Source organism: Pan paniscus, chromosome 2 (genome assembly GCF_029289425.2).
Source record: "Pan paniscus chromosome 2, NHGRI_mPanPan1-v2.0_pri, whole genome shotgun sequence".
Lineage (NCBI taxonomy): Eukaryota > Metazoa > Chordata > Mammalia > Primates > Hominidae > Pan > Pan paniscus.
Window position 1 is genome coordinate 38,363,976 of NC_085926.1, and position 17,963 is coordinate 38,381,938.

General features: G+C 40.3%; 1 protein-coding gene across 5 annotated transcripts in view; it reads left to right on the forward strand.

Annotated features, from left to right (window-relative positions):
* XYLB (xylulokinase) overlaps positions 1 to 17,715 on the forward strand; it is an 81,159-nt gene extending 63,444 nt beyond the window's left edge. For 2 of the 5 annotated variants that reach the window (XM_008951550.4, XM_003826093.5), the window contains one exon: positions 1,280 to 9,058. In XM_008951550.4, the coding sequence (XP_008949798.1) occupies positions 1,280 to 1,449 (170 nt within the window). In that variant the 3' untranslated portion in view covers positions 1,450 to 9,058. Of the gene's footprint in view, positions 1 to 1,279; positions 9,059 to 9,610; positions 9,766 to 14,090 lie in introns of those variants that run through there. The other 3 variants (XM_014344181.4, XR_001337927.4, XR_608387.4) reach the window with 3 other exon arrangements.
* The last annotated feature ends 248 nt before the right edge of the window (positions 17,716 to 17,963 follow it).

The following is a 17,963-nucleotide window of genomic DNA, read 5'->3' on the forward strand; positions in this document are numbered from 1 at the left end:
AAAACCCTTTCCTATTCTACATGAGAATTTGACCTTTGGTTAACTTTCTAGCTCTGTTTTCCTTGAGATCTCATAAAAGTGGACTATCAACGGTTTTACTAGGCAACATTGCTTATGTAAAAATGGCCTTTGCTTGGGAAACTGCATCTGAACTGAGAAAACCATAACTACCTGGTGAGAAGTCTTCCTCAGGGCCTCCTTGAGTGCAGTGACTCCTCCTGGTCATGCCTCCTACCTACTAAGTTGTTACAGGAGATACTTTTGTAGGGCATATGAGGTTTTGAAGCCAGGGTCATTCTTTTGTCTGTATGATGTGGATCTCAACTCTTTTTTTTTTTTTTCTTTTTTTTGAGACAGAGTCTTGCTCTGTCACCCAGGCTGGAGTGCAGTGGTGCAATCTTGGCTCACTGCAACCCCCGGCTCCCAGGTTCAAGTGATTCTCCTACCTCAGCCTCTTGAGTAGTTGGGATTACAGGCACCTGCCACCACACCCAGCTAATTTTTGTATTTTTAGTAGAGACGGGGTTTCACCAGGTTGGTCAGGCTGGTCTCAAACTCCTGGCCTCAGGTGATCCACCCGCCTTGGCCTCCCAAAGTGCTGGGATTACAGGCATGAGCTACCATGCCCGGCCAGATGTCAACTGTTTGTGCCTGGGCTGTAACCTGGTTGGGAGGCAAAGAGACCCTCTCCTGGACAGCTGTGTGAACTGCTGTATGGACTGCTACGTGGTCTTCCATTGAGAGGAGCACCTCCTGCCACTGTGTTTCTCCAGGCTGTCTTCCCTTGGCTCATGGTGGTCTTATAAGTCTGAATGTTTAGTGGTATCAAAGAAGACCCTTGGTGGACTTGGCATCCTACATTTAGGATTATTTGCTTAGGAGAGCTTCACCAAAGTAGAATAACTGGGTCCCACACTATGGGCTCCTTAATACAGATATAAAGTCAAGTCTATTTCCCAAAGAGTTGTATCACCAGCTTTCACCAGCTGTGCAATGAGGCAGCCATTTCTAGGTACTCTCACCAGAATTTTTTAAAAATTTTGTAGATTTGATCATAAAAATTGGTTTCTTGTCATAATTTACAGTTTTAAAAAATCTTAAACTGTAGGTTTGAGAACTGCCAGCATTTCCTCTTTTGTGAATTGATGCTTTCTTTTGCCCAGCAAAAAAGTTAAATTGCAAGTAAACGGGATTTAAAAATTTTAAATTGCAAAGTGCAACCAGATGTAAGAGGCATTTTCCCCCTCTCTGTTCTAAACTGCTTTTTCTGCCCTTCTAGGTCTACGAGGCCCTTCTCCCCCACTACGCCAAACTCGAGCAGAGAATCTTGTCTCAGACCCGGGGGCCTCCGGAGTGAACAGGCATCCCTGTTGCCCCTGCCTGCCCAGATTTACTGACCCCACTTGGAGACATGGCCCCAGACAGCAGGGATCCACTTCTCTGTTCTGAACAGCTCTTCCTGCCCCTACTGACTCCTTGGAGTGTCCAGGACCATCTTAAAGCCGCCCTCAGCACATCTGCATGAAGATAGATAGGCACTCCTGTCCCTGTGCCCGTGTGCCCCAGGGCAGGAAAGCATCTCTCTTTTCCTGTCTTTTATCCCAGGAGGCAGGACATCACTGAGACTGGGATATGTCCAATAAAAACTATGACTTTTCCCCTTGCAGAGGCAGAATTAAAGCTAATCTAGGGACTCAAATCAGCAGAATGGGGGAGACAAAGCCCTGTCTCACCCCCTAACCTCATCCTATCTCTTTCTCCAACCCTGTCTGCCCACTCCTCCGCAAACCGTGACCCATAGCTGCCCCCACCCCATACCTTGATCTACCATCCATCCTCTTCCCCAATCCAAACACCACAGTCTCTTCTCTCCCACACCCTGCCCTCCTTGTTTTAGCTGTCTGAGGTGCCTCGCAGGGCCTCTCTTACTTGCCCCATGCTCACCCTCTCCATGCTGTCCCCATTCTCTCCTTTCACCATCTCTCCTCTCCCCCTCCTTCATCTCTCCTCCCTCCCCAAACTCACTTGGCATAATTCACAACCTCCCACCCAAACAATGGGCCTGGTGGACGTGCTTCCTGTGCCCTCCTTTTAGCTATGCCCACAGATCACTGAGAGGGACCATCTCCCAAGTGGTGCAGTTTAGAACTTCTCTCCCTTTTTCTCCCTCATTCCCTCTCTCTTCTTGCAGTCCACTTGCTGAAGAAGTTGTGTCATTTCTCTGGAAGAATTTCCAAAATTCTGGATTTCTTTTTTATTTTGGAGTATTTCATCAGCTGAAAAGTTGTGATTCTCACTTTGAGTTTTCTTCCTATATTTGTATAGTGAGTTCCTTTTTCCTTCCTCTTTATCCCTCCTGTTTTACTTTTTACCTCTCTATTCCTTGCTCAAATTATTGCAAAAGCCTCTATAGAAAGTCCTCTGTGATCTGACTCCTGCAGACTCTTCCAGATTTTTTTTCTGCCCAAGGCCTTTACTGAGCTCAGGACTCCAGCTAAATCAAAATACTCATGTTCTCACCCAGAGTGACAAAATCCTGCAGATAGGTTTGAGACCTAGTGGATCAGAGCAGTAGCTACTGGGAAGTTAAAAGGAAGGGGCTTAGAAAATGAATGGGACCAAAGGCATCACTTCTGATGGAGATGAAGCCATCTTGAAAGTGAGTGGTGTCCTTTGGAGGCATGGTGGATGAAAGGGTGCAAAGGAAGCAAGAGGTTAAAGATAACGGCCCATTAGATACAACAGCAAGCCCAAGATTCCGAAGAAGACAGACAACTCCCCCTAGTACCACCTAGACATTACTTTTTAAAGACATTTTACATTATTGTCCAGCAGAAAAAGGCTGTCTTGGACCATGAAACAGTAAACTGTAACTAAACACTTCAACATGAATTTGAAAATAAATAATTGTGGATATAAAAGAACATCAGAGATCAGAAATTCAAAAACTCAGAATAAAAATGAAGAAGCTACAAGCATATATGAGAAGAGAACTGACTGAACTTGGGAAATAATTTGAACAAAAAGATAAATCTTCACAGATATGGATACTAAATTATATCTTAGTGAAAATAGATATGGTCACAAGTACATTAAGGCACGTAGAAGGTAGGAGTAAGAAAAGCTAAGAGAAGCAAAACAAAGCAATATTAAAGGAAGAGCCAAAAAGACCCAGAAATAAAATGGTAGATAAAGAAGATTGGCAAAGAAAAGATGATACAGGTAAGATTGGAACTCATGAAGACAAAAGATGAGACAGTGGAATAGAGTTAATATTTAAAATTCAAATATTAAAACTCAAATAAACCCCAAAGAACTTTTGGAAAACAAAAGAAAACCTGAAACTTTATCTTGAAAGGGTCTATCTTGTTACTTAGAATATTGACCCAGAATGATTAGCTCTGAGACATAGCCTACCAACTATACTTTGAAGCCAAAGAAAAAGAACTATGTAAGCCTCTAGACCAAAAGACCTAGTCTCTTACAAAGGAAAGATCTGGTTGGCCTCAAACTTCTCAACAAAGCAAAATAGCAATGGGGCAACCTTTTCAAGAAACTCAAAGTATGAACTGAGGATTTCATATTTCACCAAGCTGTCCTTTAAGTATCAAGGATATAGGAAGAAGTTTTAATTACACAAGAGCCCAGGGACTATTATACTCACAACTTCTTCCTTAGAATTCTACTAAAAGACAAGCTTCATCCAACTAGATGATTGGGGAAACTTGAGCAAAAGGACTGGACATGACCGTTGAATATCTTTGATTGTAGATCTGAGGCCAAATGGAAGTGGGGATAAGGGTGGAAGAACAGTATTAGTCCCTTCTCACACTGCTATAAAGATAGTACCCGGCTGGGAATGGTGGCTCATGTCTGTAATCCCAGCACTTTGGGAGGCTGAGGCAGGAAGATCACCTGAGGTCAGGAGCTCGAGACCAGACTGGCCAACATGGTGAAACCCCGTCTTTACTAAAAATACAAAAATTAGCTGGGTATGGTGGTGCACGCCTGTAATCCCAGCTACTTGGGAGGCTGAGGCATGAGAATTGCTTGAACCTGGGGGCAGAGATTGCAGTGAGCCAAGATTGTGCCACTTCACTCCATCCTGGGCAACAGTGAGACTCTGTCTCAAAAAAATAATAAAGATAGTACCCAAGACTGGGTAATTTATAAAGAAAAGAGGTTTAATTGACTCACAGTTCCACATGGCTGGGGAGGCCTCAGGAAACCTACAATCGTGGCAGAAGGTGAAGGGGAAGAAAGGACCTTCTTCACATGGTGGCAAGAAAGAGAGAGCATGGACGCACAAGAGAGCAAGCAGGGAAAACTGTCTTATAAAACCATCAGATCTCGTGAGAACTCTCTATCATGAGAACAGCTTGGGGGAAACCACCCCCATGATCCAGTCACCTCCCACCAGGTCTCGCCCTCAACACCTGGGGATTACAATTCAAGATGAGATTTGGGTGGGGACAGAAAGCCTAATCACATGAAATAGTATCAAACTATATATGCTTTGACAAGACAGAAGTAACAAAACAAAAAAGAAGGGAGAGAGGAAGAGGAAAATACAAAGAACTCCTTGTTGCTTAGGCAATATGTAGAAGTCAAGTAGTATTATTTAAAGTTGACAAACCAAGTATATGAAGTGTAAGTAAGGAAAAAGGGAGATTTAGAGCATTAAAAGTGTACTATACTATTAATAGTATAGAAGACATAGTATAATTACTAGAATAAAAATGTAAGTCATCAATGCTCAAAGAAGCAATAATAAAGATTACAGTGAAAAACATGCAGTAAATGTACCATCATACAGTAAATATATTAAGTCCAAGCATATAAGTTAAATCAGTACATGTGAAAGGACTTACCTATCAAAAGGAATATCAGATTGGCTTACAAACCAATGTCTTATTGTCTGTTATTTATAAGAGACACATCTAAAGTAAGTGATTCAGGAGAGGCTAAAAAAAAAAAGAGATGGGCAAAAATAGACCAGACAAGTAGGACCACAAAAGGCAAAGATTACAGTATCCATATCTGAAAAGGTAGAATTCAGGAAAAAATAGACAAGACAATGAAGGATACATTAAAATGCTAAAAGCCACAATTCACAATGAGGATATACTATTTATGAGTGTTAGAGCTTCAGTTATCTGGTTTGTCAACTTTAAGTGATATTCTTTGGCTCCTGCCTATCCCCTGTACAACAAAGAGCTCTTTCTACTTTCCTCTTTCTCTCTCCCTCCTTTTTCATTGTTTCCATTGTGTTACTTCTGCCTTGTCAAAGCACATAACATTTGCATAACAAATTATGCAAGGAAAAATGAACAGAAACCTAGAAATAACAGAGAAATTTAAAACACCTCTCTCTCATCCAAGACTGAAGTTAAGGAGACAAAAAATACATATAACGATATAAGTGATCTAAGTAACAGTATCTATAAAGTAGATCTAATGAATATATGTTGAACTTTCTACCTTGATAATAGAGAATATTACTCTAGGGCAAGCGTGATGGCCCACACCTGTAATCCCAGCACTTTGGGAGGCTGAGGCAGGTGGATCGCTTGAGCTCAGGAGTTCGAGACCAGCTTGGGCAACATGGTGAAACCCCATCTCTACAAAAATTAGCCAGGCATGGTGGCAGGAGCCTGAGGTCCCTAGGAATTTATGACTCTTCTAGGAATCAAGATTGTTGTCCCACAGCAGCCTCACACACCTGGCATAGCAGTGATTAAACTCATTGGGAGCTATCTCAAAAATAATTGTGAGTGAGGCTTTTGGTACATAGAGTAGACTCCAATCAGACACATAAAACCCACAGTACATTTTAGGAAGCTATACTAATGGCATTAACCTGGATTAAAAGGGACTAAATGTTAAAAGACCCTGGACTCCCAACTTTCTATGGGCAACAAGCAGGCATAGTTGCTCAAAAGACAGTTTCTAGGCCAGGCATAGTAGCTCATGCCTGTAATCGCAGCACTTTGAGAGGCCAAGGTGGGCGGATCATGAAGTCAGGAGTTCAAGACCAGCCTGGTCAAAATAGTGAAACCCCATCTCTACTAAAAATACAAAAATTAGCTGGGCATGGTGGTGCATGCCTGTAGTCCCAGCTACCTGGGAGGCTGAGGCAGGAGAATCGCTTGAACCCGGGAGGTTGAGGTTGCAGTGAGCTGAGATCTCGCCACTGCACTCCAGCTTGGGCAACAGAGTGAGACTTCATCTCAAAAAAAAAAAAAAAAAAAAAAAAAAGTATATATATCAGGCTGGGCATGGTGTCTCATGTCTGTAATCCTAGAACTTTAGGAAACCGAGGTGGGTGGATCACCTGAGGTCAGGAGTTCAAGATCAGCCTGGCCAACATGGTGAAACCCTGTCTCTACTAATAATACAAAAAAATTAGGCGGGCGTGGTAGCAGACGCCTGTAATCCCAGCTACTCAGGAGGCTGAGACAGGAGAATCACTTGAACCTGGGAGGTGGAAGTTGCAGTAAGCTGAGATGGCAGCACTGTACTCCAGCCTGGGTGACGGAGCAAGACTCTGTCTCAAAAAAAAAAAAAAAAAGATATATATAGATAGATAGATAGATAGATAGATAGATAGATAGATATAGATATAGATATATGTATGTATGTATGTATCAGAAAAAACGCAAGTACACTTTAAGCATATTTTAAAATGCTTACTGACAAAAATCAGAGTTTGATAAAATTCTGTGTTACCATGGCTGTGGAGAAATAGGCATTCGTATACATTTCTGGTAGGAGTGCAATTTTGTGAAACTCCTAAAGAGGGAAATTGGGCAACATCAACAAAACTAAATATGAGTATGACTTAACCATTCCAATAGGAATCTGCACAAAGACACAATTCCAACATACAAGACAACATATGTATAAGGTTATTGTGAAATTATTGATAACAGCAAAGTACTTGGGAAAAGGCACATATACACTAATATAGGACAGATTGAATAGATTATAATGCATCCACACAATAGAAAAGAATGAGGAAGATCTCTATGTACCAATGATGGGTAAATTCCATAAACAAAGGACAGTTCTCTACTTTGTTCTTTTTATTCCCCTTAACAAAGTTTTATAGTTTTTAGTGTATGTCTTACACATATTTTGTTAAATTATTTGATATTTCAAAAATGTTTTGTGATAAAATGTGTGACATTTATCACTTTAACCATGTTTTGTGATAAAATGTATGACATTTATCATTTTAACCATGGAAAAGTGTTCATTTTTTCAATTGTTTTTGCTAGCATTTAGGAATATTCCATGGTATGTTGAATTATTCATTGTGAACATATAAAGATCAAATTCAGTAGCATTAGGTATATTCACAATATTATGCTACCATCACCACCACACATTTCCGAAACCTTTTTATCATTCTAGACTGAAACTCTACTCACTAAACAATAACTCCTATTTTTCTCTCCCCAGCCCTTGATAACCACTATCCTTTCTGTCTCTATGGATTTGCCTATTCTAGGTTTTTCATATAAGTGGTATCATACATGTTTCCTCTTGTTTCTGGCTTATTCCACTTCGTGTAATATTTTATTAAATTTTGCATGTGTAAAATAGTTAATATTTTAATGTTTTAAATTTAAAGGTTCATTCACATTGTAGCAAGGCTGAATAATATTCCACTGTGTTTATATACCACATCCTGTTTATCCATTCATCCATCAGTGGACATTTAAGTTGTTTTCACCTTTTGGTGATTGTAAATAATGCTGCTATGAACATTGATGTACAAATATCTGAGTCCGTGCTTTCAATTTTTTGGGTATATACCTAGAAGTGGAATTGCTGAATCATATAGTAATTCTGTTTAACTTTTTGAGGACCCACCACAGTTTTCCACAGTAGCTGCACCATTTTACATTCCCCAGCAGTAATGCACAGGGATCTAGTTTCTCTACATCCTTGTCAACACTTGTTATTTTTCTTTATATATATATATATAAAATAGCCATCGTTATGGATGTGAAGTGAAATTTCATTGTGGTTTTTATTTGTGTTTTCCTAATGACTAGTGATGTTAAGCACTTTTCATGTTCTTATTTGCCGTTTGTACACATTTAATTGTTTTGATGCTGTTGGAAAAGTGTTTCATTTTTTCAATTGTTTTTGCTAGCATGTAGAGATAGTCTATGGTATATGGAATTATTTGTTGCTAACATATAAAAATAAATTTTTTTTTAGATGAAGTCTTGCTCTGTCACCAGGCTGGAATGCAGTGGCACCATCTCGGCTCACTGCAATCTCTGCCTCCTGGGTTCAAGCAATTCTCCTGCCTTAGCCTCCCGAGTAACTGGGATTACAGGCACCCCCCCCACCATGCCCAGCTAATTTTTGTATTTTTAGTAGAGACGGGATTTCACCATGTTGGCCAGGATTGTCTCAATCCCCCAACCTTGTGATCCACCCGCCTCAGCCTCCCAAAGTGCTGGAATTAACAGGCGTGAGCCACCACGCCCAGCCATAAGAATCAATTTTTGTTTGATTTTGTGTCTTGCAACTTTATTAAATTCACTTACTAGTTATGGTAGTATTTTGTATTAGTAGGATATGTAGGGTTTCTATCCATCATGTCATGTCATCTATAAAACAAAGACAGTTTTCTTCTCTTCAATCTGTAAGCATTTTATTTCATTTTCTTGCCTTTCTGCAATGGCTAGAATGTCTAGTATAGTGTTGAATAGAAGTAGGGAGAGCAATAATCCTTGCCTTGTCCCTGATCTTAGCGGACAGCATTTTATCACTAAGAGTGTGTGTGTGAATACGCCCTCCATCGGGCTAAGAAATTTCCCTTTCATTTCTTGCTGGAGGTGGGGAGGAATATTTAAAAAGAATGTGTAGGTTTGTCTTGAATTTTGTTAAATGTTTTGCATGTATGTGTTATGGTTTTGGTATTATGTGTTCCTTAAATATTTGATTGAATTCACCAGTGAAACCATCTTAGTTAGATGTTTTCTTTGTGAAACTTTTAAGTTAAAACTCAATTTACATAAAAATATATGGCACTTCAGATTTTGTACTTCTTTTTGTGTCAATGTTAATAATACGTATCTTTCAAAGAATATCCCCCCCTTTTTTTTTTGGTAGAGATAGGGTTTTGCCATGTTGTTGGTAGCAAGCCCTAACCCTGTCATAAACAGGCCTTAAAGAAACTGGCCATAAACAGGATTTCTGCAGCAATGGGACATGCTCATGATGGCTGTCATGCACACTGCTAAAAGTTGTTGGTTTACTGGAGCAGGGCAAGGAACACCTGGCCCCGCCCGGAGCAAAAAACTGCTCAAACCACAAACGATAGCAGGAAAGGCCTGTGCCTTGGCAGCATGTTTTTGCTGCAGATAATCAGCCAGAGCCTGTTTCTCTGCTCCTCGCTGAGATTGCTTTGTTTCCCATAAAGATTGCTTTTAGCTAATCTACAATCTTTCGAAGCCATGCTTATATCACTGGCTTTCTGTCAATAAATGTGTGGGTCAAGCTCTGTTTGTGGCTCTCAGCTCTGAACGCTGTCAGCCCCTGATCCCCACTTTATACTGTATTCCTGTGTCTGTCTTAATTACTCTAGTGCCGCTGGGTTGGAGTCTCCACAACCGAGCTGGTCTCGGCAAGTGGTGCCCAACACGGGGGCTCGAACCTGGGTCGAAGAGTCGCCAGAGCGATGGTTAGAAAATGTGGAACTACACTGGAGGACACCCGAGTCCTGTTAAAGCAATCCTCATGGTGAGTAAGAAGGGGAGCTCAGAAGCATCAGGGTAACAATGGGACAAGGGTCGAGCAGGCATGAGGCTTATTTGAGTCTGCTTCACCATCTCCTCAGAAAAGGAGGAGTGAACATTAGCAGTAGCTGACTTACGCAGCTTTTTAGTGCAGTAGAGAAATATTGCCGCTGGTTTCCGGACCGAGGAACTGTGAATGTAGAGGTCTGGGAAAAGGTAGGCAGCACACTGAAAAAGGCATATAAGGATGGTGTTGGGGATATTCCTATAACTGGTCAGTGTGGGCTCTGGTTCATTCCACCTTGGAGCCTTTCCACACAGATGACGAGGAGGAGGAATCAGAGGAATAAGGAGAGTCTAACGAAGTAACAGAAGAGGTGACAGAGCAAGTTTGCTTGCCAGCTAAAGCAGCAGAGTAGGGAGAGGTTTGTCCCTACCCCTCTACACCCCCTCATTATTTTGAAGAAAAGGAGTGGCCTGACCCTCCGAATCTTTCTTTTCCAGAGGACACTGGGCGAAAAGTAGTTGCCCCAGTGACTGAGCAGCGCCTCGAGCAACCGCTGTCATTTCTATTCAGGCAGGAATCCAGCAAGCTAGACAAGAGGGTGATATGGATGCTTGGCAGTTTCCTGTTAGAATACACCCACCTGATCAACAGGGAAATATTATGGCTACATTTGAGTCTTTTCCTTTTAAAATACTTAAAGAATTTAAACAATCTATTAATCAACATGGACCAGGTTTTCCTTTTGTAATGGGACTGTTAAAGAATGTTGCTGTCTCCAGTCAGATGATGCCAGCGGTATGGCAGGATCACTTCTAGGTAGGTCTAATTTACATTTAAAAGGAGTACAAGTACAAACAGGAGTCATTGATTCAGATTACAATGGGGAAATTCAAATTGTTATATCTACTTCTGTTCCCTGGAAAGCAGAGCCAGGAGAGTGTATAGCACAACTCCTGATTGTGCCATATGTGGAAATGGGGAGAAGTGAAACTAAACAGACAGGAGGATCTGGAAGTACAAATAAGCAAGGGAGAGCAGCTTACTGGGTAAATCAAATTACTGATAAACATCCTACCTGTGAAATAACTATTCAGGGAAAGAAATTCAAAGGGTTGGGAGATACAGGAGTGGACGTTTCAATTATTTCTCTACAGCACTGGCCGTCTGTGTGGCCAATTCAATCCGCTCAATTTAACATAGTTGGAGTTGGTAAAGCCCCTGAAGTATATCAAAGTATTTATATTTTGCATTGTGAAGGACCCCATGAACAATCTGGGACTATTCAGCCAATTGTAACTTCTGTACCTATAAATTTATGGGGGAGAGATTTATTACAGCAATGGGGAGCACAAGTTCCCCATTACACAGAACAATTATATAGCCCTCAAAGTCAGCATGTGATACAAGAGATGGGGTATGTGTCTGGCATGGGATTAGAAAAAAATTTACAAGGGTTAAAAAAACCAGTTCAAGCGGAAGGAAAAAATTCTTGTCAGGGTTTAGGGTATCATTTTTGATGGCGGCCATTGTTAAGCCTCCGGAACCTATACCTTTAAAATGGTTAACAAGTAAGCCAATTTGGATAGAACAATGGTTGCTGAGTAAAGAAGAACGGGAGGCTTTAGAGGTCTTAGTTACTGAACAATTAGAAAAAGGACATATAGCTCTAACGTTTTCCCCCTGGAATTCTCCAGTCTTTGTTATTATTATTATTATTATTTTTAAGATGGAGTCTCACTCTGCTGCCCAGGCTGGAGTGCAGTGGTGCGATCTTGGCTCACTGCAAGCTCCGCCTCCTGGGTTCATGCCATTCTCCTGCCTCAGCCTCCCGAGTAGCTGGGACTATAGGCGCCCACCACCATGCCCGGCTAATTTTTTGTATTTTTAGTGGAGACGGGGTTTCACTGCATTAGCCAGGATGGTCTCGATCTCCTGACCTTGTGATCCACCCACCTTGGCCTCCCAAAGTGCTGGGATTACAGGTGTGAGCCACCATGCCCAGCCCTCCAGTCTTTGTTATTAAGAAAAAATGTGATAAATGGAGAATGTTGACAGATCTTAGAGCCATTAATTCGGTTAGACAACCTATGGGAGCATTGCAGCCTGGACTGCCTTCTGCTGCTATGATTCCAAAAAATTGGCCTTTAATAGTCATAGATTTAAAAGACTGTTTCTTTATTATCCCCTTAGCTGAGCAAGACTGTGAATGGTTTGCATTTACAATTCCTGTGGTAAACAACCTGCAGCCTGCTTAGCGTTTTCACTGGAGAGTGTTGCCACAAGGCATGTTAAACAGTCCAATGATTTGTCAGACTTATGTAGGACAAGCAATTGAACCTACTCGTAAAAAATTTTCACAGTGTTACCTTATTCATTATATGGATGATATACTTTGTGCTGCCCCCACTCAGGAAATATTACTCCAATGTTATAATCACTTGCAAAACTCGATTTCTCATGCTGATTTAATTATAGCTCCTGACAAAATTCAGACTACTACTCCTTACTCCTACTTGGGGACCTTAGTAAATGACACTACCATTGTGCCACAGAAAGTAACCATACATAGGGATCAATTGAAAACATTGAATGACTTTCAAAAATTACTGGGAAACATTAATTGGATATGACCTGCTCTAGGCATTCCTACCTCTGCCATGAGTAATCTCTTTTCTATCCTTAGAGGAGATCCCAGTCTCACAAACCCTTGGCAATTAACAAAGGAGGCTGAGGCAGAGTTACAGCTGATTGAAAAGCAAGTGCATAAAGCTCAAATAAATAGAATAGATCCAGAAAAGATCCAGAAAAGATTGATTTTTCCAACTCAGCATTCACCTACTGGTGGTGTTGTTCAAGAGCAAGATCTTGTAGAATGGCTTTTTCTTCCACATACTAATTCGTGGACTCTAACTCCTTATTTGGATCCAATTGCTACTCTGATAGGAAATGGGAGAACTCAAATTGTTAAATTACAAGGATATGATCCTGGAAAAATTTTTGTTCCCCTTACAAAGGCACAAATACAAAAAGCCTTTATAAATAGTCTTAATTGCAAACCCATTTAGCTGATTTCATAGGTGTTCTTGATAATCACTTTCCAAAGACAAAATTATTTCAATTTTTGAAATTAACTAATTGGATTCTCCCTAGAATAACTAAATTTAAACGAATTGAAGGTGCTGAAAATGTTTTTACAGATGGGTCTAGTAATGGTGAAGCTTCTAACTCTGGATCAAAAAGTAAAGTTTTCTAGACGCCCTATACTTCAGCTCAAAAAGCAGAGCTTGTAGTTGTAATTGAGGTGCTGACGGCTTTTGAGATGCCTGTCAATGTAATTTCTGATTCTTCATACGTGGTTCATTCCACACAATTAATTGAAAATGTTCAGTTACAATTTCATGCAGATAAACAACTGATGACTTTATTTACCCAATTGCAAACAGCAGTTAAGAGTAGAATGCACCCTTTTTACATAACTCGTATTGGAGGTCATACACCTCTTCCAGGACCTTTGACTGCGGGAAATCAAATTGCTGATTGCCTAGTTGCTATGGCATTATCTAATGCTAGACACTTTCATAATTTAACCCATGTTAATGCCTCTGGTCTCAAACGCAGATACAGCATTACCTGGAAAGAAGCTAAAGCTATTATCCAGCAATGCCCAACTTGCCAAATGGTGCATTCCTCATCTTTTACAGGAGTAGTTAATACTTGAGGATTGGAACCTAATTCTCTTTGGCAAATGGATGTCACACATGTTCCCTCGTTTGGGAGACTAGCTTATGTACATGTATGTGTAGATACATTTTCTCACTTTGTTTGGGCTACATGCTAAATAGGGGAATCTTCTGCCTGTATTAAATGGCATCTTCTGCAATGCTTCACAGTCATGGGCATTCCATCTTCAGTTAAAACAGACAATGCTCCAGGCTATACTAGCCAAGCTCTAGCTATATTTTTCTCTATATGGAATATTAAACACATTACTGGCATCCCATATAATTCACAAGGACAAGCCATTGTGGAAAGAATGAATCACTCCCTAAAACAACAATTACAAAAGCAGAAGAGGAGGATCAATGATTATAGGAATGGAGATTATAGGACTCTGCACATACAACTAAATTTAGCATTATTAACTTTAAATTTTTTGAGCCTGCCTAAAGGCCGGATGCTACCAGCAGCTGAACAGCATCTACAGAAACCAGCTTAAAAGACAGAAGCAGAACAACTGGTTTTGTGGAGAGATCCAATAACAAAAAGTTGGGAAATAGGTAAAATAATAACATGGGGTAGAGGTTATGCTTGTGTTTCTCCAGGCCAAAACCAGCAGCCAATTTGGATATCATCAAGACACCTGAAACTTTATCATGAGCCAGATGCTGAGGAAGAGATTTTGGGAGGAACCCAAGGACCTCCCACTTGCAGCCATGTTGAGACTGACAATAAGTCCACCTTTCCTGCTTGTAGTGGGTCATTTAAAACTTGATCTCCCTAATCATCATGGGACTTGTCAAGAATGTAGGTTGTTTTCTTGTGTGAATTCTTCCTTGTATAATACTGATCATTCTATTTTAGCGGTAAGAACCCAAGAAGGAGTATGGATACCTGTAAAGCTTTCTGGTCCTTGGGAAGCCTCTCCTTCTGTGCATATTATTACTGAAATTCTTCAAAAGATTCTGAGATGCTCTCAGTGTTTCATTGCTACTTTAATTTTAATCATTATGGGATTGATTGCTGTCACAGCTACTGCCGCGGCAGCTGGAGTTGCTTTGCATTTCACAGTACAAACAGCAGACTATGTAAATAATTGGCAGAAAAATTCTACTTTGCTGTGGAATTCCCAAACTAATATAGACCAGAAACTAGCTAATCAAATCAATTATCTCCAACAAACTGTAATGTGGCTAGGAGATTGAGTAGTTAGTCTAGAATATAGAATGCAGTTACAATGTGATTGGAATACTTCTGATTTTTGCATTACTCCTCATCTGTATAATGAAAGACAGCATGAGTGGGAAAGAGTTAAGAAACATTTGAAAGGTCATACTGGAAATTTACTTTAGATATTACGCAACTGAAGGAACAAATACTTCAATCTTCCCAGGCACATCTGACACTAATGCCAGGAACTGAAGTGCTTGAAGGCGCTTCAGATGGATTAGCAGCTATTAACCCATTAAAATGGATCAAGACACTTGGAGGCTCTGTAATTTGAATGATGACTGTGCTTCTAATTGGTGTCGTTTGTCTTTGTATATCAAATTGAAATACAAATGAAATTGGTCATTTGTACATCTGCAAATATGGATCGCGAATCCTGCGAGAAGTAGCCTACTGTGACAAAGCTGCCTATGCCTTTATCACTTTGCAAAAACAGAAAGGTGGGACACGTTGGTAGCAATCCCTAACCCTGTCATAAACAGACCTTAAAGAAACTGGCCATAAACAGGATTTCTGCAGCAATGGGACATGCTCATGATGGCTGTCATGCACACTGCTAAAAGTTGTTGGTTTACTAGAGCAGGGCAAGGAACACCTGGCCCCGCCCGGAGCAAAAAACTGCTCAAACCACAAACGATAGCAGGAAAGGCCTGTGCCTTGACAGCATGTTTTTGCTACAGATAATCAGCCAGAGCCTGTTTCTCTGCTCCTCGCTGAGATTGCTTTGTTTCCCATAAAGAATGCTTTTAGCTAATCTACAGTCTATAGAAGCAATGCTTATCACTGGCTTTCTGTCAATAAATGTGTGGGTCAAGCTCTGTTTGTGGCTCTCAGCTCTGAAGGCTGTCAGCCCCCTAATCCCCACTTTATACTGTATTCCTGTGTCTTTGTCTTAATTCCTCTAGTGCCGCTTCGTTAGGTCTCCATGACTGAGCTGGTCTTGGCACCATGTTGCTCAGACTAGTCTTGAACTCCTGCAATCCTCCCACAAAGTGCTGGGATTACAGGCGTGAGCCACCGCACCTGGCCACAATCTTCCATTTTAACTTGTCAAATTTATTAGCATAAACTTGTTTAAATATTCCTTTATTATCCTTGCATGTCTGTAGTACTTGTAGTGAAAGAATTCCCTTTCATTTCTGAAACTGGTCATTTGTGTTTTTTCTGAATCAGACTAGCTAGAAGTTTATCAATTTTATTGATCACACTTTTTTCCTATTTTATTGATTTCCATTTTTTATTATTTACTTCAGGTTTAATTTGCTCTGCTTTTCCTAGCTTTTCTTTTCTTTTCTTTTTTTGAGACAGAATCTCGTTCTGTAGTCCAGGTTGGAGTGCAGTGGCATGGTCTTGGCTTACTGCAACCTCCGCCTCCCAGTTCAAGCAATTCTTCTGCCTCAGCCTCCTGAGTAGCTGGGACTACAGGCACCCACCACCACACCTGGCTAATTTTTGTATTTTTAGTAGAGACAGGTTTCATCATGTTGGGCAGGCTGGTCTAGAACTCCTGACTTCAAGTGATTCATCCACCTTGGCCTCCCAGAGTTCTGGGATTACAGGTGTGAGCCACCATCCCTGGTCAATGTTTTTTAGCTTTTCAAGGTGGAAATCTACATAACTGATTTAAGACATTTCCTCTTTCCTAACATAAGCACTTAACATTATCAGCTTCATTGTATGCACCGCTTTAACTGCATCCCGTAAATTTTCATATGTTCTGTTTCCATTGTCATTCTGCTCAAAATGTTTTCTGATTTCCTTTGCTGTTTTTCGTTAATTCTTAGGTTAATTCCCAAATATTAGGGGATTTTCCAGATAACTTTTTGCTAGAATTTGGTTTTGTTATTTAATGTCATCTGTGTGGTCTAAGAATATGCTCTGCATAAATTCAAGTTTTTAAAACTTACTGACATTTATTTTTTGGCCCAGCATATAGTTTAGTTTTGGGGGATGTTATGTGTGCATTTGAAAAAATGTGTTTTCTCTCTTGTTGAGTGTTCTGTAAATGACAATAAGGTCGAATTAGATTGATGGTGTTGTTCAAGTCTTTTATGTCTTAACCAATTTTCTATATACTTGTTATACCAATTACTGAGAGAGCAGTAGTAAAATCTCCAACCATAATTGTGTATTTCTTCATTTTTCCTTTTAGTTTTTTCCATTTTTCTTCATATGCTTTGAGGTTCTATTACTTGGACATACATATTTGGGACTGTTATATCTTCATGATGATTTGACCCCACTTATCATGAAATGTTCCTCTTTTTCCCTGTTAATATTCACTGTTCTGAACACTGTTTCCTGATATTACTATAGCCACTCCATCATTTGTTAGATTAGTATTTGCGTGTTATATGTTTCTTTAAATCATTTAAATTTTAATCTTCTTGAACTGTAAACACTGTCTTTTGGTTAGAGTGTTTAGAGTCCATTTACATAATGTAATTATTGATGTGGTTTCTTTAAATCCCACATCTTACTATTTGTTTTCTATTTGTTCCAGCTGTTCATTGTCCTCTCCCCTTTAACTGCCTTCTTTTGAGTTATTTGAGTATTTTTTGTTATCTCATTTTATCTCCACTCCATATATTGGTTAGATCTCTGTGATGGATAATGTTAAATGCTGCTCAGGTTCCTCTTCAAGAAGTCATTATTGTTTCCCCTGCTGGGAGACCTGTTGACAGATAGCTTTCTGCTGACAGACCCTTCAGGGATTGCCACGATTGCAGAGAGCTACCTTGCTCAAGGTCATTCGCCTTCCCAAGGTGGCTAACATCCAGTGCTGAATGCAAGAATATTAAGGTCTGACCATCTCAATCCAACTCAGCACAATTCTGAAGAGTCATTCTAGTTCTGTAGCTTCATGTGGGCTTGGCCAAGGCTATTATTGGACTAGCATAACAACCTGACTTCTCATCCTGCCCACCCCTGCTTGTGTCGCCTTCCTTCTACAGGTATTTATCCCAAGAGCACTCCTTAATAAATATCCTTCACACTGAACTCCATCTCCATCAACCTGCAACAGCTTCTTTGTTTTAGTTTTTAGTGGTTGCTGTAGGCATTGCCAATATGCATATTTTAAGCTATTACAGTTGTGTTAGTTTGCTAGGGCTGCCATAACAAAATACTACAGACTGGGTGGCTTAAACAACAGACATTTATTTCCTCTTAGTTCTGGAGGCCAGAAGTCCAAGATCAAGGTGTTCACAGATGTGGCTTCTCCTGAGGCCTCTCTCTTTTTTGAATTT